Genomic DNA, 26,756 nt, shown 5'->3' with positions numbered 1-26,756 from the left:
AACTCATGAGACTCAGTGATTAAAACGCTACAGTAACTTTGACTTTTGTCACTGTGTTACCTTTCAAATGTCTATTCCTCTCTGAGTTCAGGATAGAAGCAACTCAATGAACTTTGCCTCCTTGTAGTTTATTTGTGGTTTATGAGGACTCTCCAAAGGCATAATGCTTTTTATACTGTATAAATTTTAGATTCTATCCCCTTACCTTAAACCTGCCACTCACACAAAACTACTCGCAATTTTTTAAATTAATAAAAAAACAAAAACACAGTTTAATATGTTTTTAAGCGATTTGGTTTACGGGGACAAAGGAACTGTCCTCATAAACCATGTTTACATTTTAGTACCCATGACATTATACACATTTGTGCCCTCAGAAACCATACCAGAAACTGCACACACACCCTCGTCTCTAACATTACAAATTCTCTTATCGAGTGAAACATCTGTGGTATACAAGCTTCTCTTTTTGTAATTTTTAGTTCCATTAGCTATATTCTTTCAGGGAGATATGGAACCAAGAGCATCAAATATTCTACCTTCAAATACCATGTAACACTAATTTTCCTCCTGGGAACAACACATTTCTTAGTGTTTTTTCTGTAAGTGAAATGTGAACTTTGTAACAGAAGGTAATGCGTCTTTTCACACTAGAAGCAACAGCGCTGCACAATTACTGCTGATCAGATCAATTGCTTAATTAACAATGAGTGACTTCGGACCTCTGAGATTTTAATGTGGCTGAGGCTACCCAGCACAAAGTCCTGCCATAATGTCATGTCACATATCACAGGCTGACACTTAAGTTTCCACATTTTGCACTTGTTTTTGATTGGTTAAGATATTCTATAAGAAAGGCAATGTTTCCTAAAGAATCTTCCATTCCGATCTTGGTCGCTTTTTGTACTTTTGGAAACCTCGTCTTTCATTATCATTACAATCATTGCACCCAGACCTGTGGAATCTCAGCGTAATCTGAAACATCAGCAGGAGCACACAGCCTGGTAATGAATGCCTTGTAGACAAGTAACACTTCCCATAATTAAGTGACATTACTGACACTCCAGCTAGAGATTCTGCTCTATGGTTTTTCTTTGAGATACTGGGTATTTTTCCCACTTCTTACTCGTATTTCTTACATGACCTGTCTATATAACACCTGTTTACATAACCTGGCATCCTTATTTGAAAAAAAAAAAAAAAAAAGTCTAATTTAAATATTTTTGAAGAAATGTTATGTATAAAGCTCTTTTTACTTAATAGTAAAAAATATATGGTGGTTTTGTGGGTGTGCCCCCCCCCCCCATTATACTATGAATAACAGGTGTGAAAACTAAAGAAGTGCCACTGGCATTTGTAGTACATGTATTTGTGCATATTTGTAGTATCACCTGTATACATAAATCTGTATGAAACGCTGTACTTCTGTTGGCACATCCCAAAGCTGATCGTTTTGTGTTGTCTAGAGATCAGCTGGGGGAACTACACAGTCATCTGTGCCTCTTTTGTGTTTGTAGCACCTTAAGGTCATTGTGCCAGCTGCCAGCCATCTGTGACAAATCCTCTCAAAACTCTATAAAACCTATTCTGTGTTTAGGGCCTATAAACGCACACACTTTTTGTTTGCGCGACTCCAGTGTTTTATTATAGCCGCACTTAGGACATCCATACACTGGAGTAGGGATGCTTTCACGTACCATTGTAGCACTTACCGTAAAGCACAATGCTAGGGAAAGCCCATAAGGGCCACTTAGATCAGATGAGACAGATTCTCTGTTACTGATGGACAGAAACGAACGTGAAGATTATATTCAGTGTGGTTTTAGTTTCTGAAAAACAGATTGAGGTTTTCTTAAAATGAAAGCAGTGCTAAAGTGTGTGCGTGTATATGTTGAGAAGCATTTACGTACACAGTGGTTCTTTATGACTAATACATTTCAGTTCAGTTTTTTTATTCAGCTGGATGTTGATGGTGACTTTTTTCTCATCTATTCAGATGTCTGTCATTTTACATTACTACTCAGATGTCTGAATTGAAGCTCATAGCTCAAGGTCACCTCAGCTTCCATATGTATTCAAAAGGATATAATATATATAAAAAAAAGATCTTTTTGAGTTTGGCTCTAGATTTGTATTCCAGTTTATTTGAAAAGGTTCATGTAGTATGGATTAAAATTCATCCACAGAGTAAATCCTTTTCACTGAACATGTTAAAAATTAGTTTGAAAAAGTTGTCTGGAGCAGGTGGTGGTGACGTTGAAGGCGAGAGAGCGTGGTGCTGTAGTTCATTTATAGCCTAAGTTTAGCTTTTAAGTTCTGCCGCTTTTATTTAGTCTTTAAAATTCATAAAAGTTATATTATTGTGTGAAATTTATCTTGATGGACAAAATATGTAAGTTTCATGAACAATGTTTGAACACAGAGCTTATTTTTTTGTGATAATCCATAAGCCTATGGAAAAATCCTATTGGCTTTTTGTCGAGGTGACGTCAATCTGTGCCTTAAAAAAAAAAATCCATTCTTCAAAACACTAAGCTTTGTTACATATTTGTCGAGTGCCCTGGACTGTTGGAGTCACTCATTCTTATTCTGTGTACTGCAGGACTGAATGAAATGTCTTTCATTCTCTTTCATTCTCAAAACCTCACATTTGAGAGTGGCAGCTGAACAACTCTCTCTGTAGGAATTCTGGCCCTTCAGTAACCCTGTCATTCAAGGCTTTTTTTTTTCTTTTTTTTTTTTTGAGAAAATGTGTGGTCTTCCAGAGGGCCACAATCAAACTTTAGTGGGGTACTATTGCAGGGTGTCCGCGGGGTCTTAAAAAGTATTAAAAGTTGATAAATCAATTTAGAGAAAATTAAGGCCCTTAAAAAGTATTAAAAAGCCTTAAATGCCATTTACCAAAGTATTAAATTTTGTATCATCTTTTCATTAGCCTATGTATATTTGTCCGAATAGTGGGGTTCTGTGTAGTTTATTTATGGACTCCCGCAAGCAATTTTTTGATGTCATCACTGACTGACTGCGCTGCTGCGTGGTCAGAAATTCAAGCGAGAGCGGGATCAACAAAGCCCCGCGCTATCATTACCGCATGCTCCCCCATCCGCTCCCGCGATTTTTGAATCTGCTCCCGCAAACATTCTAACATTGTATTTAATTTTCGAGGATCAGGGCGCCGCTATCAATCTGTGGGGTATTTAAATCCCTTTGAAATAAGCGCTCCAAGTTCACTTTCGATTTGGAGATCGCGCACGCACTGTGTAAAGTGAGTACATCTATATTTGTCAGTGAACTCGCTATCTGTTGAGGAGCAAATCCTCCAACATCTTGTCAGTCATTTCTCCTTACTTTTGACCCGTGATCAGCCAATCTGACTTCTGCAACTCGTGTTGGATGCAGGGTTTTTTGTTTGTTAGTTTTTTTTTTTTTTTTTTTTTTTCACGAAATTGGGCTGCTTTTAAAACTGTTGCAATGGGTTGATTTTCCCCAGTGGGTTAAAGGTTTGTTCAAGAAAGATTGCATTAATTCATTTGGTTGAAATGCTTGCACTGAAACATTTTGCATTCTACCTGTAATAAAACTGTGCTAAATGTTTTGGGCCACACTAGTAGGAAGCATTTGAGCTGTGTTTATGATAAATGTGCATAACAGTGACTGTAAAATATGTATTTTAGGGATGGGAATGACATTTTTATATTTGGGACATGGTAAATGCGCTACTTTTGGGGTGTTTTTTTATTATTATTATACTGACATGGGCTTGGGATGCACATTTAAAAGGGATGTAATAGTTGTGATTATTATTTTACCTTCCATGATCATTCAGACTTGATCAGGTGCAGTACTGACACTATCAAATCAAGCACTCCATAATCACAGGTAAACTGTCTGATCAGTCAGATGTTTTGTCATGAGAAGTGTTCCACAAAAAATATCTATGGTTTGCAGAGAGTAATAAGAGCTCTGTTACAAATACATCTTTTATAGTAAATGTAAGTTAAAGTGTCGCCGATGTAACCGGGTTAAAACTTGGAGTGGCGATGAGGTCTTAAAATGTATGAAAAGAGTCTTAAAAAAGGTCTTAAAAGGTATTAAATTTAACTCCATGATTCCTGTATATACCCTGTATTGATTGGGGCAAAAAAAGAAGAAATCTGTCCAGAATCGAAGGGAATGCGGCCTCCAAGAGGCAGAGAGATAGGCTCCTTTATTGTCTTCCCTGCAGGAGGTTCTAAAGTCTCCACCATAGCACATGCAAACACCCGAATGTTAAATGCCATTACATCATCATCATCACCACTGCAGAGCTCCAGCAGTGTCTTCTGCAACCAGAGGTTGTTTTGAGGTTACCGCTACCTTTTCATTTAGCTATGCAATTTATTTTATGCTATTTTTAGAAAAGAGAGTGTTTTGTGTAGGTTTTTCGAAGCGACTCCATTCAGGTTATTTACAGAGAGGAAAGCCTCCAAACAGCCTGTGGGAAATCCACAATTATAATTTAAAAGACCCTCTGTCGCTTTTCATGCTTGCTTCTTCGCTACGTTTGTATAAAGTCACCAAATCATGAAAAGATTCACTCAGAAATTTTTAGACGCAGAAGTTGTTTATCCAGGTGAACTGTTTTTCTCTACGGATCAGATCAGTATGGTTTGTTTCAACCTCTTTTTCCCAAGATCTCAAAAAATGTCTTGTTTTTTCTTTCTCTCCAGAAGCATTTAGCAACTTTTCAAAAGTTGTTTCTTTTTTTCAAGACTACTGGAGCAGCCTTGTTTTAGAGGACCTTCTTAGCTATACACAGACATGAAAATGCAAAGAATTGTAATCATTTACATTAGGGCTGCCAGATAAATCGCAATGAAATCGCAAACACGATTAGGCAAAAGCTGTGATTGTCATGTACATCTTGTAAGTGAAGCACAGTTCTGTGATCAGTAGTAAATCTCCATCCGAAGGCCAGAGGGCGCTCTCACGCGGAAACTCTAATTATGAACCACAGAAGAAACCCAGGAACTCCCTATAGCAGTAGCCGAATAAACAGAAGATTGAACTGCTTTCATTGATTCAACGTGACTAATAAACACAGGACTATGACAATATATGATTTATCTGAGTTCTTATTATAATTATTATTATCATTTTCATTATAATAAAGTATATAATAATGCAATGCTGATCGACATAGGCTTTAATCATTGCTTAGAATACTATGAATTATGTTGCGTGCCTAATTCTGTGTAAGAAGCCACATCATCTTACAGAAGGATTTATTTCAAACACTTGACTGATGTTATGAAGTGAGTTTGGAGTAAAAACATGTTATTAAATGTGGTATTATCACATGCTTTCAGATGGAGCAGCACTTATGACACAGAGCCATAGTTCACTGAAAAGCTACGCAAACAGTTGTCATTATCGCGAACGATTTCTTCGATTTCATAATTGTGCAATTATTTTGTCTTTTTTTTGCGTAGCTTAAGTTAGTTACGCTTCTGTTGAAACACTAAATACTCTTTGGAACATTCTCAAATCATGCTTTATGCATCATTCCTTCCAGAAGTGTGTATGTATGTGTATATATATATATATATATTAGGGATGTGCGCGACGACTAATTTGACTGTCGTTTAAACGAAAGTTTTGTATCTGACTAGTCGACTAGTCTAAAAGCAAGAAACCCCCAAAAGATGGTAAGATGGTACGTTGTGCATGCATGTATATAATAGCCTACATTTGAAATACTTAATCTATGAATCACACTGACAAATCCCTCAATGAATTCCGTTAAAAATAAGTCACAATTATGCCATACTCTTGCCTCACATTATCATCATTTAATTTTAGGCGGTCATTAAAATAAAAAAAAAAGAAGAAAAAAATAGAAGAGCACACACTCAACGTCAGCCAATGCTTATTTATTAAAATCCGCTGGGGAAATGCAGAATAATGAAAAATCAATCAGTAGCCTGACAGAATTCTTTATCTTCATATAACCTTAGCCAACATATTAAAACACAAGACAAAAACCATAGGGAATTTTATCAAGGAATAGCATTAAAAGGGCTTCTAAATACATACTTCGTCATGTAGGCTATATCATCTAAAAACGAAACAATCAAAAAGAAAGACAGGACCTGAGGCGATTAGGGTTTCCATCCAAAGTTGCGAATTTAACTTATGCGCAAAATTGGAATATCACACAAAATATTTGCGAACAAGCACTGTTTCCATCCAACGCATAAAAGTCAGTTCCTGTTAAACTGGCACTAAATATCAGTAAGAAAACTAGGAGAGCTTAATATAATAATTTTCATATAAATTACTTGCACCTCAGAGCGAGCAGGCGAAACACAATTAATGATGTCATTGCTTTCGGATGCATGCTGCTGTTTGGGAATGCAGTCGTGTAAGACATTATACAGAAATACTTAGATGACAGACTTTGCTCAGGCATTTCAGAACGACCATAACAACACTTCAGATGCTGTGGAACGAGATCATGCAGTCCGCTGCTAGTCAAGTTATCCCGCCTCAAAGCTCAAAGTCAAATATTTTTTATATGCGCTTAGAGGAATTTATTCACAAAGTGCATTTCCATCTCCCATCATTCGCATTTATCCTTTTTCACACAAGTCAAAAACCACCTCAAGCGAGCGTAAAAACTTTTTTGCGAATTAAGGGATTTTTATTTGAAATTTGGCGTTTACATCACTCGTTTCTCATTCAATACTTCAAAATGCGCATTAAAACAGGGTGATGGAAACATATTCCTGCACTTGAAAAAACAGAGAGATAATGAAAAGCAAGCCAACAGAATTTTGGAAAGCGCCCGGACATCACACAGCACCACCGAAGTGGGTCTTCAAGGAATAGATGGCGGGGACGGGATCGCAGCAGCGGCGGGCTGTTGTGATTGACATTAGCTGGCTTTGGCTAGTCTCTAAGCTAATGCCTACGTGCCTGTATTGAATATGATTACGCATCGCTGCAGTAGAGTTATTGTAAGCCAATTTGACATTACACAGTTTACACAAAACTTTTCCGTTTCCTTCTAATTCAAAATAATCCCACACCTTGTGTGGTCACTTTTGAGCTCGCCAACTGACACAAAGAAAACTCATGCGAGGCATGAGGTAAAAATGTAGTTTATGTCCCAAAACACTTTTAAAAAGAATGTATTATTTTTCAAATGTTTTATTTAACTTGTTATTTAAAATGTTTTAAATGTAACAAAAGGAATTTGAAAGTAACATAAAATGATGGTAATTTGAATGATAATCAAGGTTTTTTTTTTTTTCTGTGTGTAATCGACTATTGTTTTCAGTGTCGACTAGTAGGAGCTGTACCGTTTAGTCGACTAGTCGACTAGACCCGCACATCCCTAATATATATATATTTACCACATACTGTGAGTGCAGGACTGAAGCGGATATATTTGTAATACTGGGTGCTAAAGCCATGCATGTGTAACCCGTGCCAGTGGTGGGGTGGACACCACTTCACTTGCGCTGTAATTATTACAACACTTAGAAGACAATTAGGCTGTTCAACAGCCTGCTGTAATCAGCCAACCTGCCACTAAAGAATGAGAGATAGAGCCAGAGGATACGACAGAGAGGGAGGGAACACATCCTAGGCCTCTGCTGGTAATCATGCCATTTATTATACCTTAAAGATAAGGCCATATGTACCCACATCCTAACTGGTTTTTAATTGGATATTCTCATTTTAGCGTCTGTCATGTTGTTGTTAGATTAGTACAGTACATTTTGATAATGTTTGCTAAGAGAAACATCTTGGCTCATGGGTTTAGTGATTTTAAGCAAAGTTTAAAACTTTGGCCCATAATTACAACCCTTAATATATTTTGGAACATGTTTTGAGCTATCCAGTATATCTGTATGTTTTTTTTTTTTCTTTGTGATGTGAAATGTATTTTTTAAGGGCCTTGAGAATAAAACTCCATTTATAGAGACTGGGGAACCTTTTCTTCCTTTTCTTTTCATTACTGGAACTGAGCAGCCCACCTCTTTACTGTATGTCTGAAATTATTCTGAAGCTTGGCATCCGACAAAAGAAATGTGAAATATGGATTTTCATTATTTCTTTAATAATTACAAAATAAAAAAATGCTGTAAGATGCTGTATTGATTTTTAGGTCTCCTGTGCATTTCAAGTCATAAATCGAGACACAACCGATGGTAAATGGCTGTGTTAAAATGTAATATCTTGTCTTTTAATGCTCTAGCTGTACCTTAACACCTCCAACCTGCTGCTGTCTGCCTCTATAGCATGACACTTACCAGAGACTGAGAGATCATGGGAGGTGTGTGTGTTTACTGTATGTGTGTGTCAGCAGCTGCGTTTGGTGCCATGTGATCTGCAGAGGCCACACTGAGCGTGTGAATGTTGCTCGTCCATCAGCGCCTCTGAATCACATGCCGACTGCCGCTTTCTCTCTCTCTCTCTATCTATAATATGGGTGAGCGAGTTAACTGCCTCTTTATGATTTGTCTCATCATGATTTGGACATGATGTGAAATCCATGCCAGTGTGTGAACCCACAGCATGCAAAGGTTGAGCTTGAAAGAAAAGTAAGTGTGGGTATTGGGTAGGATTAGGGATGCAGAATATGGTCATGTAGAATAAATGCTTTATACGTACTAATAAACAGCCAATATATTAATTATAGGCATGCTAATAAGGAACCAGTTAATAGTGATAATTGCTCCCTATGCTAAAGTGTTACCTGTATTTCTAAAATAAACGTAAAGCTGACCTTTAACTGATAAGAATATTTACAAATAAATATTTTATTGTAAATACCTAAAATATTTAAAAATCTTTAAAATATTACATTTGTAATATTACACATATATTACATTTTGTAAATTTTATAATCTAAATATAGTGAATAGTGAAATAATACCAAACCATTTTACTATTTGTGTTAAACTTGGGTATCATTTACATCAAAACTAAGTATACTTTTTATTTTTACTAAGGAGACGAAAGAGACAGTAGAGAGTATGATTGAAATGAAATGAGACATGTTATGTGAAAAGAAAAAAATATTCATGTTACTTGGGAACTGAATGGGCTTATTTTAATATTTTATTTAATGTGTAATTAACAAATAATCTGAATTTTAAATAAAATAGTATTTAAAAATGCATATTTACAATTTAGGAATGATAGCTATAAAATAAGAATTTTTTAAGATTCCAAACATGTTATTTCCAGCACAGAAGACCACTAAACAAATTATGTTTTGAGATGTGGTGGAAATGACACTGTGCTCAAAAAGGGTTTTACATTTCAGTTAAAAATGACAGGAATGGGAAATTTCTCGTGGGATGCATGTATATACACTATATTGACATAATAAATGCACTAGTGAAGAGTTTTTTTTCTTTTTCTACAAGTCCACAGGGCCAAACATGCTGCTAGTTGAAGAAACACTCACTGGATGTGTTGGAATTGGAGAAAGGCTCCTTCTGCCTTCTTCCTCAGCGATTGCATCATTTTAACTTCTAGTTTCATTTCTCTCAATAGCCATTTATATCCTACCCCATCACTGATCTGTGCTCCCATCCTTGACTGACTGTTTTGAGTGTTTGTTTGAGATATTTGACAGAGTAGGACGTGTGGTGGATGATTTTAAAGCTTTGCTTGGGGCCTTTGCTTTGGTTTTTGGGGGGCTGGGATGGATGTCATTTTATAAATGCTTCAGGGGTCAATCTGGCTGGTTAGTGGAACTCAGCGTCAGGTGGCTCTCTGATACTCTGTTTGATGGATCACTGTTTACTCAGGTTAGTGACAGTGCTGGTGTGATGGAGAGAGGCCACATATGCTGGAGTAATGGCCCAGCATAATTATTAGCTTGGAATTAGTCTCCACCTCAGTCAGCACACTCACAGACCTCCTATGGTCTGTTCACACACAAAAATGACATGACATGGCTGCAGTTCCAATCCAGCTGGCTGACTTTACATGAGCCGAGTTACACAGCTTTTTATTATTTCTCCAGGAAAAACCATCCTTGAATTGATACAGTGAACACTTCTGAGGAAGAACTCATAAATGTGAGAGGTTTGTGGCATCAGATACTGTTTGATGCACTTAGTTGCAAGTATACAAGAAATGCAATGCATTATTTCTGAATTTTTCTGCAAAATAATCAGTTCTTTTGGTCAATCAAATTTTTTCAGTAAATTCTTCCTATTTAGGTAGAAAGTTCGTAAACTGAAAAAGATGTATATTGAATTAGATTTATTGACAATAGTCAAAAGTGTGGCTCCATGTGAATAGCTTGCAGTGAAAGAGAGGTTTTTCCCACACAAACTTGTACTGATTACAAGTTACACATAACACAGATACACTGTAGCACTCTTTTAACTGAGTCAGCGTAAGTGGAGCCCTCCTGCATAACCTCTCTGAAGGTGGTCCTGACTGCACAGACCACTGCTGACTTCACATCTCTCCGCTCTTTGCACACCTGCATCGCTCTGTCCTCTTGATCTGTGTCTGAATGCTGATTGGTCCACGTGTTTGCATTTAAAAGAGCTGCATATGCTTTAAGGGATATTTGACTTGTAAATTAAGGATTTGGATTTATGGGTAGGGTTATGAAGTGACGCTTGTTAAACAGTTGCTGAGTGGTATATTTGCAATGATTTTGCAGCCGTAAAATTAAAACGCAGTAAAATTAAGCAACATTGGGATTGTAATGATTTTAAAATGTGCTTTTTAAAAGGCTGTGAAGTTCCCCACAGACTGTCATTAGAGTAGTTTCATGAGCCTTGATTCATTTCTGTGAATCAGATTAAATGGACAGTTTCAGGGAATTCATTCAACAGATTTAACAATTTGTTTGCATCATCAGTAAAAAATGTGCCCTGGAGTCATTTTTCATTTATTTAAATGTTTGAAAAAAATATATCCAGGAAAATAATAATGCTGTTTTTTGTGAGTATTATGCATCAGTTATGCATTGAATAATACTGCATATAATTTTCATTGTATTCAAAAGACAGGTTAGAAAATGCATCTTTGATTCTACATATGTAGATTTCATCGTTTAATGAAGTGTACTTATCTTTTACACTGCTGTTATTCTGTGTTCCACCACTAGGGCTAAAAGCTCTTTTGTGTGTTGTGTTTCATTGTCACTCTTTTAGACTGTTTTACACAGTTTCTTTAAGAGCTTCTTTAATTAGGTTCAGTATCTTTGTGTTCTGATAGAATGGAAAGCTCTGGCATTACAGCAGTAAACTACGGTGTCCAGTGCCAGCCTGAGTAAACAGTGACATTTCATTTATCACATTGGCTGTAATTATCTTTGCTGTGTTTTTTCCTCTTTGAATCTTCAGGTTCAGCAGCACCGTCCACCTTAAGGGCTTTTTAAATGTCATTTTTATGTCTGCCAGGAAGACATTGTGAAGCTATAAAAAAGCATGCCGGGACTTATAGCCTTTGCAGTTTGTTCTTATAGTATGTTCCTTGGGCAGAAATTATCTATCTATCTATCTATCTATCTATCTATCTATCTATCTATCTATCTATCTATCTATCTATCTATCTATCTATCTATCTATCTATCTATCTATCTATCTATCTATCTATCTATCTATCTATCTATCTATCTATCTCGCTCTCTCGCTCTCTCGCTCTCTCTCTGTTTGTCTCATCTGGTACACTTTGGCTGTGTATTCATTGTTTGATTTGATTTGGCTCCATTATTATGATAACTCTTATAGGGACAAAATACATATGGTCATGTCATATTTTTTTTCATATAATAATACATTAAGCAACATTGTAGATATTGTAATACCCCCTATTTTATTCATTTCTGTGAATCAGTTCAAACTGTCTGTTTCAGGGATTCAATCCAATAAGCTTTTTTTATCCACATACTTCTGATTTATGAGCCATAATGCAAACAAATAATTGAATCATTGTTTTGAATCAGTTCACTTAAACAGTTTGAAGTGATTCACTGAAATGAACCAAAGTTACCAATTCTAATGCCTATTTTGCTACTGAAATTTAAATCAGACACGTCTTAGTCTTATTCTCACAAGTTGCGAGGATCACAAAAGTCTTTACTAATAACCAAGTTAGAGCACATAAAAATCACAACACTATTTATGATGCAACTTAATTTTATATTGGCAGCAATATATTACATTCAGAATATATCAACGAGCACAAAGTTACATATCTCTGAACTGATAGTCGTTGTTAATTAAAAAGCCGAAAACTAAAGTTTTTTTCTCAGTATGTCATTGTATAATTTTACTTGGTTGATGTTTATTATTTCCTTTTCAATTAATATGAAAGTCCTCATCCTGAGGCGTAGGTTTGGGCAGAATATCTGCACTCATGCACTCTCTGCAACCTTCAAAACTCTCATCTGCTTTCAAAGAGATTGCCATACATTTCATTCTTTATAGAGCAAGAGAGAAGGAGAGAGAGGCTTCATGGTTGCCATTAAATTGAAGGTCTTTCTTGCGGCTGTAAATTGCCCGAGTGATTGTGAGAATATTTCACCCCTTTATTAGTTATGACGCTGTGTGAGTGATGGTCCTCATTCTTCAGCAGGTTCCCTGTGTTTCACAGACTAATATAGCTCTGTGTGCACAGGTTGATTTGCCTACTTACCTTCACAGTGTGATATAAATACGTTCATCTTTCTTGTTTTTGGCTCTTTATTTACCACGTCAGAGTGACTTATTGTTTCCATATTCTCCTCTGTGCCTTTGTGTCTCATATGTGGTATATTGCAGAAGGAGGACATTAAATGTTAATGCTGTTAAAAAAGAAACACATTCTCCAAAACATTCAAACAGTTAATGTGCAGTATATCTTTCCCTGGTGTATGGAATACCCCCAGAATAGCTGAACGAGACTATCTCTGACACACAATCTATTGTAAAAATACTTTGCAACAGACGTGAATGGATCTGTGTCGAATGATAGAAGGTGAAACATTTATTTAACTACAAATGTTCCAATTGTGCTCATAGCACAAATGGGGTACTTTGAAGTTTGCACTAACTGGATATCACACAAAGCATTGAAGCTTTTTCAGCATAACTGTGTCAGGATTTTGCATCATCCCACTTTAAGTGGCTTTATACATGTGACATGACTGCACAATGATAATGCATAATAAAACAGTACGTCCCCAAGAAAGAAAATGTAATCAGTTATTCACTCTTGTGTTGTTCCAAAAATGTATGGCTGCAGTTTTCCTTATAGAGGAAGTCGTGGCCTAGTGGTTAGAGAGTTTGACCACCGAACCCCCAACTGCTCCCCGGGCGCCGCAGCATAAATAGCTGCCCATTGCTGTGGGTGTGTGTGTGTTCACTGCTGTGTGTGTGCACTTTGGATAGGTTAAATGCAAAGCACGAATTCTGAGTATGGGTCACCATACTTTGCTGTATGTCACATCACGTAACGTCACGTTACGTTATAGTACAAGCAAATGGAATTTTATTTTATTTTATTTTATTTTATTATAACCTGGTGTTTATTTTACAAAATGCTCAATAAATTAATTTAATTTCTTGCTTTTTTAATTTTGTATTTTTAATTTTTTTTGTATTCTATAATAGTGTAACAGAACAGAATCAAGTCATATCAACACATATCAGTTTCATTTCAGCATTAAAAAGGTATATTGATTAACCACTAATTTATAGTTTGTAATAGAGAATGTAGTGAAAAGCAGGGAACAAAGAGAAGTTGCGATCCAGATATTAATTCTTCTTGTACAACGGTTCAGTGTGTCAGGGCACATGTTCTAACCAGTTCTAGACCATGGCTTTGTCACGATGCACTGCCCATCTCTTCAACACACGTTCACACACAGAGTGCATAGTGGAAGATAAAGCGGGTCAGAGTCCAGGGGGACAGCAGAAGGTCAGCACTGTGTCTGTGTTTGTGTATATCTGTCAGAGAAGATGAGCGGAATCATTCAGGTGCTGGATGTCTGCCGTCAGCTCAGCCCCTACTCTTCTTACTGCTGGAGCCAGTCGACATGTTTTATTACTCTGAAAAATTACGGCAGCTCAGTTAACCATCACCAGATAACCCGTAAAATCTTCTGTGCTTCACCGAGAGTGTCATGTAAGTGCCGCAGAGTGTGTTGTGAGAACTTTGGCCGCTTGTAGACACTCGTAGATACTCGTGGGAATGTCCCAGGGGACGGCTCCAAGAGGAAGCTGGACAGAGATAGAGAGTAGCGAGTGTCCAGACGGTGTGGGAATGTTGTGCCAAACATCCAAGCCAAGCTGCCTCTTCTCTGAGTTAATCTCACCCTCTGATTTCAAAGAATTTTCTGCTCAGATAATGAAGCTGCATCTCAGATTGCTTTTGCATCATATTAAAGCTGCACATCGTCTCGTCATCATGAGTGTCCCAGATTTTTCCATAATTCCCTAAGCACCCCACCCTTGAAACACAGGCTTCAAACACCTGGAGCAGATGGAAGAGGTGCCACATGATGACCTGTACCATTCAGATATTTGTAACTGAATAAATTCAACATATTTTTTTGGTTCAATACAAAGGAAATTGTAGAACCAACTGGGCTGAACTGCCACAGCATTAGTTTAATAAACTGTTTCTTTAAGATTCTTTAAAATGCAATATTTTTTAACCTTATAAATGTCTTGGCCGCCACTTTTAAGCAGTTTAATCCAAATGAAAGATTTATTATTATTTTATTGACCCCACAATTTTGAACAGTAATGTATGATTTGGATAAATTCTGCTTGCTTTGACATTTTGTTATTTTAAAGCATGATAGCACAAGCAGAGTTTGCAAGCTAAACATTTCAAGTTTAAACATTAGTGTATCATTGTTAATCTCAAGTGTCATAAAAAAAAAAAAAAAACTTTATTTTATGGCATTTATTATGGGCCTTATTTTTTCCCTGTAAAAAGTGCTTATGCTCCATTGGCTCCCATAACTTAAAATCTCATCTGCAATGTCTGAGTGGTGGTTTAGATAAAGAAGATCCATGCAATAGTCTGCTTAAATCACTCAGGGGAGTGTCTGGTTTATGGCTTATCAGTAACAAGCATCTGAGCTGGTCGGTCTGATTGATGTTCGCTCTCTTGGATGGACTACAATTACTTTTTGTTCTCGCTGACAGATAAGAGGTTCAGCTGAGCAGATGTTGGTTTAAATGTTAGCATGTCAAACATAGAAACAGAACATACATTAACTGAAGTTTTGCAGTAAGGGGAACTTGTGTGATTTTAATTATGATGTGTGATGTAGTTTCATTTGCATTGCAGCAAGGTGACCTCACATGGTATTGATGTTACGTGTCTCCTCCAGTCTGTGTAGCTTCACTGTAATCTGCAGTGATATACTGTACAGTAAGAGGTATTTCCCTGCTCTTGCCAACTGGGTCACAACTGATGAAACAAGTCAGGAAAGGGGGAGGACTTTCCACAAGGGAAGAAGTGCGTAAGTTTTTTAAAAAACACAGAGTAGATTTAGGAAAGAGCAAGGTACTAATGCATGCACATGTTGTGATGCATTTTGCTATTCGGAGTCATGGTCTTTGTGGCTAGTATGTGTCCAAATCTCTGAGGTGCACATTTCCTGTTTCCTGTGACATCTGCTTTGTCTTTTAAACAAAGCTGTTTGTTTCATGGTGGTTGAGCTAGTGTACATTGATGTTTTAGCTTTACCATAAATAAATATAATAAAGCTGTCTCTCACATGCTAATTTCATGCTTATTTCACTGTGACACAAAGCATAGGTTAGTCTTTTATTTGATAATTTTTTAGCTCCACAGCCTCTCCAAGTGTTTGATAGTGGAATTTACTGCGAGGTTTTAAAAAAATCTTGAATGCCAACAGTTTTAATTACAGTTGAGAAGAGCAGCGGTGTCCACACAGATGTCTGTTTGTGCACTCTTGCACATTTTTGCTAATTGTGCGAAATCCTGCATTTGAATTACTGTATAAACTAGTTTTAGTAGTGAAAGATGCAGATGTGAAATATGGTGTTGAGCTTGACTTTTTGTATTAAATTGAGATATTACAGACAATAAATGTCTATAAAATGACATCATACTTCATGTTTAGATTTTGCATTTTTATCAGACCTTTGCATACAAGTCTTTTTAATGTTGCTAAAAATTAAATTAAACTGAAAATTATCTTTGATCCTTTATTAAGCATAGTAGTAATTCTGAGTGGCTTCCTGGGTGAAATGATATGTACTGTAAAAGAAGTGCTGTATCAATAAACTTGATTGATTTGAAACTGAAATTCGCCTATCTTTTTGTCTTTCTGTAGATCTGAAGAGAGAAGCAAGCATCTGCCACATGCTTAAACATCCTCACATAGTGGAGCTTCTGGAGACCTACAGCTCTGATGGGATGCTCTACATGGTGTTTGAGTTGTAAGTTTTCATTCTGAGCAAATCCGCACTTGTTTTATCATTCCTTTATTCTTTATCCACATAAAATTTTAAATGCAAGAAAGTCCAACATCCATGTGGTTTTAGTATACGTGAAAGGAATTTTGTGTTGCTTCAAGGTTATTTTGAAGCATATTGTGACGAGGTTGGGTCAGTGAACTCTGAAAAGCATCTCAAAACAAGGCATGAACATGCTGTGCTCTCCTGTGTAGCCTGTGTTTGTTACTCTCTCAGCGGTTTTGGAATAGGGTATAGGTTTTATTGTGTGGTATAGGGTGAGATTTAATTCCTCAAATGCTAAATGCTCATATGCTTATCTAAAGTGCAGAGCTTTTCTCAAATAACATTCATGCAGTGTGAGTTCTTATCTGGAGAAGCGCAGCTGCCTCTCAAGGGATTTTCTTTAAAGGCCTTAGAGACCCGAAACGACACAAAAGCAGGGGCTTCCAGAGCTCTGCTGCCCCCTGGAAACAACAACGTTACAGTCTTGATGTTAAAGCACTGGGAAGATTTTCACTGGGAAGATTTTCAAAAAACACTTTCATTGTCTTATAATATGCATTTATTTTTACCTTATTTGCTCAACCACTCCCAAACGATTCACTCAACGATTCATTTTTCCAAACCCCTCCTTTGTGTGACGCTAATCTGCGGTGATTGGTCCAATTGGTTTCATTTTCATTTCATCATGCCTGTAATGCCTGATAAAGCCGCGTTTGTGAGCGCAGTGCTGGTTTGCATACAGCCGTTACTGGTGAAACTATGGGATCAGATTCCCGCCAAATATATTACAGTCATGGATAAAAAAAATGAAAATAAGCATGAAACTGAAATGTAAAAACGCAAGTAAAATTATATTGCACAAAATTGAAAAATGAAAGCAAAGGTTTTAAAATAGCAAACAATGGTCACGGATTAAAAAAAAATAAGTTTCTCATTCTGTGTGACAAGTGTAATGTTAGACAGTATCACTGTGTTCACAGAGACAGCAAGTGCATTTTGTATGTTTTCTTTATTTTACAAAAGTACAGTGTTTCACTGTTATTTTGAAGGTACACAAATATAGATATGAATGATGTCTTGCTCTTATCTGATGGATATAACATCTTTCCGCTGATAAGAGGAACCCAAGTGTTCGCACTAGCACCTCCCGCATGCACACAACATATCAATTCAAGTATTGCAATCTTTACATCGCAGCTTCTTCATCATCAAAGTAAATGAGAGAACTAAATATACAAAAGATATTGGTGACTCAATTTAACTTGTCTTTTGTACAATATGTAGTTTGTGCCAGTAGGTGTGAACATCGCCTTGCTGTGTTTTTTTTACAAACACATTTTTTGCATATTTGAAGGAAGTAGATATTTAGATACGAGAGAAGTACAAAGCCTTCTTTACATAATAAATAAGCTAATAGTTCATCAACAAAATGTTACATCACGTCTTTTCAAAATGAGAGGTATGTGAGCACAGCAGAAGGTTTTGTTTTTAGTTTCATTTTAAATAAGTTATAGGATTAGCATTTAAAATAAATGTTGTTTGTAAAGAATGGCACTTTAATTTATTTTATTACATGCAGTTATGCAAAACACAAGAAAGAGTGTTTTTCCTAATATCAGGACCATTGCAAATGTTTACTGAACTGAATTAATATAACAAGTATATTTTGAGTTCTAGTTCTAGTCTAGTTTACTAAAAACAGTAACTATTAAGTGTAACTTTTTTTCATTTTACACTATTTCAACGAAGAGTCCAAACAAAGCCACAGCAGAACAGTGTCCTCTACAAGCAACACAACAGCCTTTCGTATTGAATGATTCACTTTTTTCCTCACTGAATGAATCAGCCATTTGAATGAATGATTTAATGTTTTACTCCAGAGGTTCCCTATTCCAATGTCTCGCTTAGTTAACACACCTGATTCAGATAACCAGCTCGTTAGAAGTGAGCTCGGTGCATGAACTGTGTTCTGATTGATATGATCCCTATGTTCATTGCTTCCTACTCCCTGAGCAGGGGAAATCTGTTGAAGCTTACTTCACTTCAGAACATTCATTAACGGATTTGCGCTGCTCCACTGCCTGCAAAGTCTTCACAAACAGACAAGTGTGACTTAATATACTACCTCTGTAAATGAATACAATACAAATTCGTGTCTCGCACACTTTAATGCCCTTTGAATGGAACAGTGGCACGAGGACTGGAATTGGGAACCGCTGTCTTACTCTAAAGATAGCAACTTGCCGCAACCTACTTTTACTTTCATGTTGTTATGTTCAAACTTTATATATTTAAAACATTAATATGAGAGTGTTCGGCAATTATATATGTAGCTTTGTAAATAAACACAATATGCAAAAAAATCATTGTGTATATCAAATCCACCTGGCCTCTGTAACTGTCTACTCTGAAGCAATTTATCAATGCAAAAACATTACATTCAAAATTAATTTACAGATTTACTCATTTAACATTAACGGATCGCCAGGTAGGCGTACAGCAGTGACAGAGACACATTTAACAGTGTCCTGTATAGAAAGTTGTTTCCCAGCTGACAGTTATCCATTTTCACCTATACAAGTGAACACTGAGCATCAACAGTAATGAGGCGTGACGTCACCGCCCCTCTTTATCTGATTGGCTAGAGGAGGAGTGGTCAATCTAGAACTAGTGGACCAATGATGATGCTTAAGCCCGCCCTGATTTACATGAAACTCTAACCCCAACATTTGAAAAAGCGCAGAACATGGAAACAAGAGCAAAGGGAAAAACAGCACAAGCATACATAAAAATAAAAATTTGTGCAGAAAATGTCTGAGAGCACAAAAAAAGAAATATAACCAAGGAAAACATGATTTTGTGTGCAATTCGAATAATTTTGCATTAATATTTCAGTTTTGCACAATATGATTTTAAATGTGTATAAAGTTTTGATTCGTGCTTCTTATTTTTTAAATGCGTTATTAAATTTTTGACTTGCGCTTATTATTTTTTGATCCATGACCATTGTTTGCTATTCTGAAACCTTTGCTTTCATTTTTAAATTTTGTGCAATATAATTTTACTTGTTTCATGCTTGTTTTTTTTTTTTTTTTTTTTTTTATCAGTGACTGCAAAACATTTGGCAGGAATCTGATCCCATAGGAAACAGCTACTTTTACCACTCCAAAAGCGGCACCTATTGGCAAAGAATGAATTTGCATTTTTATTAAGACCAACCGAAAAGACCAACAAGTGGGCGGGCAGTATGCTAATGTTTCATGTTGACATCAACATGAAGCGGCTTGGGATTCGTTTTAACAATGACTTGTTTCAATGATTCAGGGTCGACTCTTTCTTTTGAGAAACAATTACTTTATACATGGTGTACTTTCAGATTTAAAATTTGCAGGATGTTTTCATTTACTATGAGCTGTATTACACCCTGCATGAAAGGTAATTTTCAAAAATCCATAATGGGGCACTTTAATATATACCCCATGGGGGGGATTTTGGATTGAGATTTCAGTGTATGCACAGTAGAGTTAGATAAAAATTGATTTTTCACTCTTATTTTACAGATTTGTAAAGTTAAACCAGAAATAGATTTAGATAAGATATAACTTATTGTGCCAGTATTTGACTTAACAATGCTGATGAGTTTCCTGACTTGTTCTGTCTTTCAGCATGGATGGAGCAGATCTTTGCTTTGAGATTGTGAAGAGAGCAGACGCTGGGTTTGTTTACAGTGAGGCAGTAGCCAGGTAAACCACTTTTGAGGACTTTCATCTATTTCCTGTTCCTGTGCTGTTCTTAAAGTTGTAGACTGAGATTTCTCTGTTAAAATTGATGGTTAATTCCAAAAAAGAACATTTTTGTCATCATTTATTCACCATCATGTAGTTCCAAACCTAGTTCCATTTTCTTTCCATTCAGGTAGGCAAGGCCAATGAAGTTTAAAATTAATATAGGTTTCTGTCTTTCTCTGCTCTCTTTCTTTTTTAGTCACTACATGAGACAGATCCTTGAGGCTTTGCGTTACTGCCATGACAACAACATCATTCACCGGGATGTGAAAGTAAGTTCAGTGCTGTCTAGTGCTTTTCTGTAAATGACTGCTGACCAAAGCCCTTTGTTACACATTGACGTCTTCACACCAGTTTTCACACTTTGCAACTTCCCCTGCTTTTCTATGTACCATCTTACCATCACACTGTAAGAATAAACTGGGCTGTTCTCTTTTCTCATCATTAGCCTTCAGCTGTCAATACAAGGGAATTTAACAGGAAACTAACTATAAAGTGCCGATGATCAGTTGCTTAAGAGCTGAACTCACGACCTAGAAATAGATAACAGAACAATGATGTTTCCCAACAATTGCCCACGCTTACAGGTTCTAAGGAAAAAAGCTTCATATATGCTGCTATGCTAATAAAAATTATCAAGCCTGGACATTTGGTTTACTTACATTGAAGAAATGTACATAGGTTTTTAAAAATGTGAATTTTTTTAATCTAAAGTATTTGAATTTGTTAGACATGTAAAAGGCTTTTGGATACAAACCTCAAACATGTGCTGTAACAACAGTTCTGAAAGAAATGTGACAAAATTAAAAAAGTTAAACATGAAAATAAAATACTTTGCTACATTTATTTTTAATATTTTTGCCATTGGTCAGACTTAACAATCGCTGGATCTTACTTATTCTGTGTACAGTATCTCTGAACTGTGTTCAATAAATGCGAACACAAACTTTAGTAAACTTTAGTGTGTTACGAGTAGTATCAGTATTGTGGATTTTAATCGTGTTATGTATCTAGATTTATACTGTATATCTGATATGCAAGAGAAAATTAAGCATTTGCATTTGCCCCAGAGAAATGCAAATCTACCATCACCAGCCTTAGGGCAATCAGATCTTATTAGAACAAAGATGATCTTGATGACAAAGGTCTGTGAATCATAATTTTCTCCTGTCACCCAGTCTACACCTATATATTTTTTTTTAAGGAATCAATGCTGAAAGGATGCATTATATTGACCAAAAGTAACAAAGACATGTATAATGTTAAAAAAGATTTATATTTCTAATAAATTGTGTTCTTTTGAACTTTAATCATCAAGGAAGAAAGATTTCACTTCTTTCAAAGATTTCTTACTCATACATTAGCATTGTTCTTTGTTAATTGCCTTCTATGTTTAGTATATGCACCATTGATATGATACTACACCAAGCAACTTATTAATATTTCTGTCTGGATACACTGAGACTAAGATTTGCCTTTTAATTTGACTGACTATATTTTGACAAAATGGCTTTATGGAGCTAGCTATCTGGCTGAGATTAGGTGCAAAAGCAAAATAGGTAACTATAATCTTGCTATTTTATAGGAGTAATGGTGCACACGTTGAAGCTCCTGCCAGACATTTACTACAGATATTTACTGTCTGTAAAGTAATGGTCTTTAATGCTGCTTTCATTAGAAATGTAGATGGATACCTCCTCCATCATGCAACATTACCTGTGACATAGTCATATGAGTGTGCTGCAAAAAAGTAAAAGCACCATTTTGCAAGCACACATACTTTGTTTACACAACTACAGTACAGTAATGGAAAACTCATCACATTTACCACAGGAACCAGCATGCAAATAGAAACAGGAAAGTGGGTAAATGTAATGTAACAGAAAAGGAAACGAGCAGCCCTGAAAGACCTGTTACAATAACATATGTTATAAATAACCTGAAATGAATATAGTCATTAAAAGTAAAAATTAGGGATGCTCCGATCTGCCTTATTCACCTCCAATACCGATTTCGATACCTAGGGTTCAGTATTGGCCGAGACTGATCCGATATAGGGGAGTTTTTTTTTTTCATTTAAATAAATGTAGAATGTATATATATCTGTGTGGAACTGATAATCATTCTTTTACAATCTAAATATACTATACTAAATACAGATTACTTCATTATAAAGAAAAATAAACAATAAATAGGTAAAAATATATGTATATTCATAATCTATGACAAAAATAAATCATAAACTAAGTTAGTGGATAATTCGGCAGCAAAAGTTATTCTAGAAAAATCAGTGCACAATCATTTTAGAAATCCAAACATTTAGTGAAAAAAACTATTTTGTGGGGAACAAATAAATGTGTTGCACTAAATATGGTAAATTGTTACACATTGCTATTTGTATTATAAAATCCATTAATGAAAAACATTCATGAATGTATTTATATATGTGTATACTATACAAATAAAATATATTGCTTTTAAATGTATAGCATGTTTTTTAATAAGACAACAACATATGATAGATTCGATAGGACAAAACAAATAAAGTGTGGCACTAAGCGCTTACAATATGCGCATCTGGTGTGCAGAATGATGCGCATGAAGCAACATGGAGTCACAGCACGCAGCGCTTTGCATTTAAAAAGTGCAAAGCACAAAAGTAAAATTGATGCATAGTGTATTATATCTGTGCAGCAGTTATTGAGCCTTTCTTTTAACAGTTTTAAATTTCAGTTACTGTGCGCGTTAAAAACAATTGATAGTCTTTTCTACGCCCGTGTTTTGTTCCCACAGACACCCAGTAGCAAGAAACAAAACAACATTAAACTCCGGCAAGAAGATAAAGTCCTTTTTGCAAAATCATAGATATTTATTTACAGAATATATTTTCAGAATTTATTTTACAGAATGATCTTGGAGAGAGCTTTACCGAGCTGACTCGTAACTGAATGCGACCAGGGTTTAAAGGCTGAATGAATGACTGACAGCCACAGCGGAGAATAGTTAGAGGCAGATTTTGACGATGTCTTTCATACTTTTCTGGACTTTGAGAGTGTAATTTACTTGGCAGTCAATGGGACAGTCACAAACCTCCAGGTTTTCTTTCAAAATATCTTAAATTGTTTTCCGAAGACGAACAAAGCTTTGGAGCGAGATGGGGGTAAGTGATTAATGACAAAATGTAAACCTTTAAGCTATTGTATGGCTTCAGAAGTAACACAGAATAATACACACAATCTCAGATATGGATAGGCCTTCTCTGACCGATACCCGATCTGACAAAAAATGGCAGTATCGGAGCCAATAACCGATATAAATATCGGATTGGCGCATCCCTAGTAAAATGAGGCATGCTGTAAATGTGTGAGAAATCACATCAAAGGTATAGTTCACAAAAAAGAAAAATAATTTACTCACCCCATGTCATTCCAAATGTGTATGGCTTTTTTAAATTTGTGAACATACCTTTTCTTCCATATCATACATCCAAATTCCAAGCTTATCAAAGAAGGAAAAATGTACTACAGGCACTTGGTTCAAATCATTGGTTTATGATCTGAAAGAGACTCATCAGAATGCAAGTTTCTAGTCAAATGTAAGAGAGAGGCAGGTTTACAAGTAGACTAAATAATTGGATAATTGGTGAATGTCCATTTAATGGTGACTTTGTGTAAGACAAAATAGACAAAGAAGAAAGAATGTCATCAATGTTTGGAATGACAGAAGAAAGGTAATTGATGACAGAATTTTACATTTTTGGCTAAACTGTCTATTTATAGCTACACAAAGTACTCCAGCAATTCAAAGTGGTGTGAGAACGGAAGTATCAGTCTGACTTTACAAAACATCTGGTTACTTTATAGGGACTTGCAACAAAAGATCCATCCCCAATTAGACATACCTGAACCAGCTAATCAAGCTCTTACTAGGCATACTAGAAACCTCCAGGCAGGTGTGTTGAGGCAGGTTGGAGCTAATCTCTGCAGGACATTGGCCCTCCAGGACCGAGTTTGGGCACTTCTGGTCTAAAGGCACACGCTTGCTGCCTGAGATAACTGTCCCATGTTAGACTTTGATGACTGACTGTCAGTTGCGCTAGCGCGTAATGTCAGCAGGCTAAGCACATGATTACGAAACGTCTTGTCCAGCAGGAAGTACATGATGGGGTCTGTGCTACATCGCAGAGTTGCTAAACAGAGCAGGATGCTCTTCACCTCCACGTACATGGACAGTGGATGGCAAGCGTCTTTTGGAGGTGATGCAGACCAAGACTGCTCGTTGACGATATGAACGAAGATGGCTTTGTAGATGTGGTGCGGCAGGAGGCAGACCACCAGCACCACCATAATGACAACAATATTCCGAAACACTCTTGCGTAGACTCGCTGGCTGTCTGAGATGACCGCGCTTCTTCTGGACCTCCAGATGTGCCTGATCACTGCCATGTAAGGGCATAAGACCAACAGGAAGAAGACAAAGAACTGTGAAATGGCCACTAAACTGAAGACACGAGATGCTTCCCCACCGACCTCCACTGCTACGCTGTAACACACTTCATCTCTGTTGCCGTCATCCACACTCCTAGCCTCCCTGATCGAGTACAGCACCACAAAGGATGTGACCGCTATGGTTACAGTGGCCCAGGTGACCATGCACAGCACATAGGCCAGTTTTGCTTGTCGTTTTCGGCAGAGGAAGGCACCTGGTAAAACGTTGAGCCATCGGCTTGGACGGTCAGCATGGGAGTGTTGAATCAGCGAGGTGAAGCGACTGAGTGCCACCCAGCTCAATATCATCACACCTATGCAGATGTTGATGTGGATCACTGGAGTTAGACCACTTATTGCCATTTGGCACATGGTGTCTTGTCGGTGCCATTTGGTCCCAAGTGAGTAGTATGTGGCCTGGAATGGCATGGTTAGGCAGAGCAGAAAGTTTGAGATCCCTAGATTTATCAGGTAGATGTGAGTGGACGTTTTGATGGCAATTTTGCGTATGAACACCCAGAGAGAAATAGCATTCCCTGGCAGGCCGGTGACAGACATAATGGTGTAGATAATGGGCAGAACTACACTTGTAGTGGACGTTTGGCACAGGTGAGATTCAGCATGTGAATCGTTTGCCATTGAGCTCTCAGAAAAAGAGATTCCCATTAGCTGAAGGAAGAAACAATTTAAAAGGTTAAAAATGAGTTAAGGACACTGTAAGACTTTAATTAAAACTAATGCATAATTGCTGTTAATAGTGTTAATCGTCTGTTTGTTTACGTCTTTTATTGATTTTTCTGAACATTTCTGCCGTATGCACATAAACTGACAGTCACCACTGATAAGTTATTCCTAAATATTGTAGAAACTTAATTTTCTGTAAAGTTGCTTTGCAGTGATTTGTATCATATAAAGTGCTATACAAATAAACTCGAATTGAATTGAATTGAACTAAGGGTTTACTGTTAACTAAGGGTTTACTAAGTACATACAGTGAGTGGAAATGACATTCTAATGAAAACCTGAGCTTTCTTTCTTCTTTATTAAGAGAAATAACTTTGGCTATTGCTTGCATTCCTGTAAATAGTTCAACCCAATTGCAGAAGCAGATAAGTCACTTTCACAATAAGTCAGCTTTTTTTTTTTTTGGCACACACTATATCAAGTGAACATTTTAAAAGTAGGTCATATCTCTGAAGATTTTACATTTAACATTTAACACAAGTAACATTTTTAAAAAGTAAAGATATATAGCTATATATAATATTCTATAGTCATTACTACATAGTTTTCAGCAGTAAAGTGTGCATGAGTTGTTACAGCATTTCACAGCAAAACTTCAGCAAAAAAACGAAACAAAAAAATATAAAAATACGTGTTGCATACTTGTTTCCTTTAGTCTTTTTCTTATCTTTATCCTAATATATGATCTGTAAGTTAAAAGATGTGTACTTTTCATTAAAAAAAAAAAACATTTTTACTTTAAAAATTCCTTTTAATTTTCAGTTTTTGTCTTGGTTCCTCTTATGGGGATTGTACAACTAAAGCTCATGTTAAATATTTACAGTTTCTAAGATAAAAAGATTTTTAGATTATATGTAAAAATATATGTTATATATATATATATATATATATATATATGATATATATATATATATATATATATATATATATATATATATATATAAAAGAAAAGTAGAAGAGTGGTTGAAACATTTTACAGCATTTTGGTTTTAATTTTGAATGACTAATTTGTGTTGCAAATCTGAGTAAGAATACAATGCATAATATAGGCATGTAATACACTTACCTCTCTAAATGCAGTCACTGATGTGTCTAACAGTTTGTAAATTGCTTTGCTTTGGACCTCCTCCCTAGACTGGCTGTCTAACGGAAGTGACGGTCAGAGCATGAGTGATGTTCGCTCAGTTCTTTTTTGCAAGGTTCCTTTCACAGAAGCACTTGCCTTTGATAGCAGAACTGCTGTGAGACTGTAAAGGGTGCTTTTGGTTATTGAACCATTGCTTCACAAA

At 36.3% G+C, this 26,756-nt stretch overlaps 2 protein-coding genes across 22 annotated transcripts in view; one reads left to right on the top strand and one right to left on the bottom strand.

Moving 5' to 3' along the window:
* The window catches only part of LOC109055356 (peripheral plasma membrane protein CASK), a 149,859-nt gene that overhangs the window by 81,454 nt on the left and 41,649 nt on the right, over window positions 1-26,756 (top strand). For all 21 annotated transcript variants that reach the window (XM_042731531.1, XM_042731514.1, XM_042731532.1 and 18 more), the window contains exons 3-5: window positions 16,325-16,430; window positions 20,117-20,194; window positions 20,436-20,508. In XM_042731531.1, coding sequence (XP_042587465.1) covers window positions 16,325-16,430; window positions 20,117-20,194; window positions 20,436-20,508 — 257 coding nt within the window. The remainder of the gene's footprint in view (window positions 1-16,324; window positions 16,431-20,116; window positions 20,195-20,435; window positions 20,509-26,756) is intronic.
* LOC109055361 (probable G-protein coupled receptor 82) lies at window positions 23,767-26,624 on the bottom strand. Its single transcript, XM_019072593.2, has 2 exons — window positions 26,534-26,624; window positions 23,767-25,392 (listed from the first exon to the last, which is right to left on the bottom strand). Exon 2 carries the CDS (start codon window positions 25,387-25,389, stop codon window positions 24,262-24,264), a length of 1,128 nt encoding a protein of 375 aa, XP_018928138.1. The 5' UTR covers window positions 25,390-25,392; window positions 26,534-26,624; the 3' UTR covers window positions 23,767-24,261.

This window comes from Cyprinus carpio, chromosome B9 (assembly GCF_018340385.1).
Source record: "Cyprinus carpio isolate SPL01 chromosome B9, ASM1834038v1, whole genome shotgun sequence".
Lineage (NCBI taxonomy): Eukaryota > Metazoa > Chordata > Actinopteri > Cypriniformes > Cyprinidae > Cyprinus > Cyprinus carpio.
The sequence above is the reverse complement of the archived record's forward strand: the minus strand, read 5'-3'. Positions and strand labels throughout refer to the sequence as shown.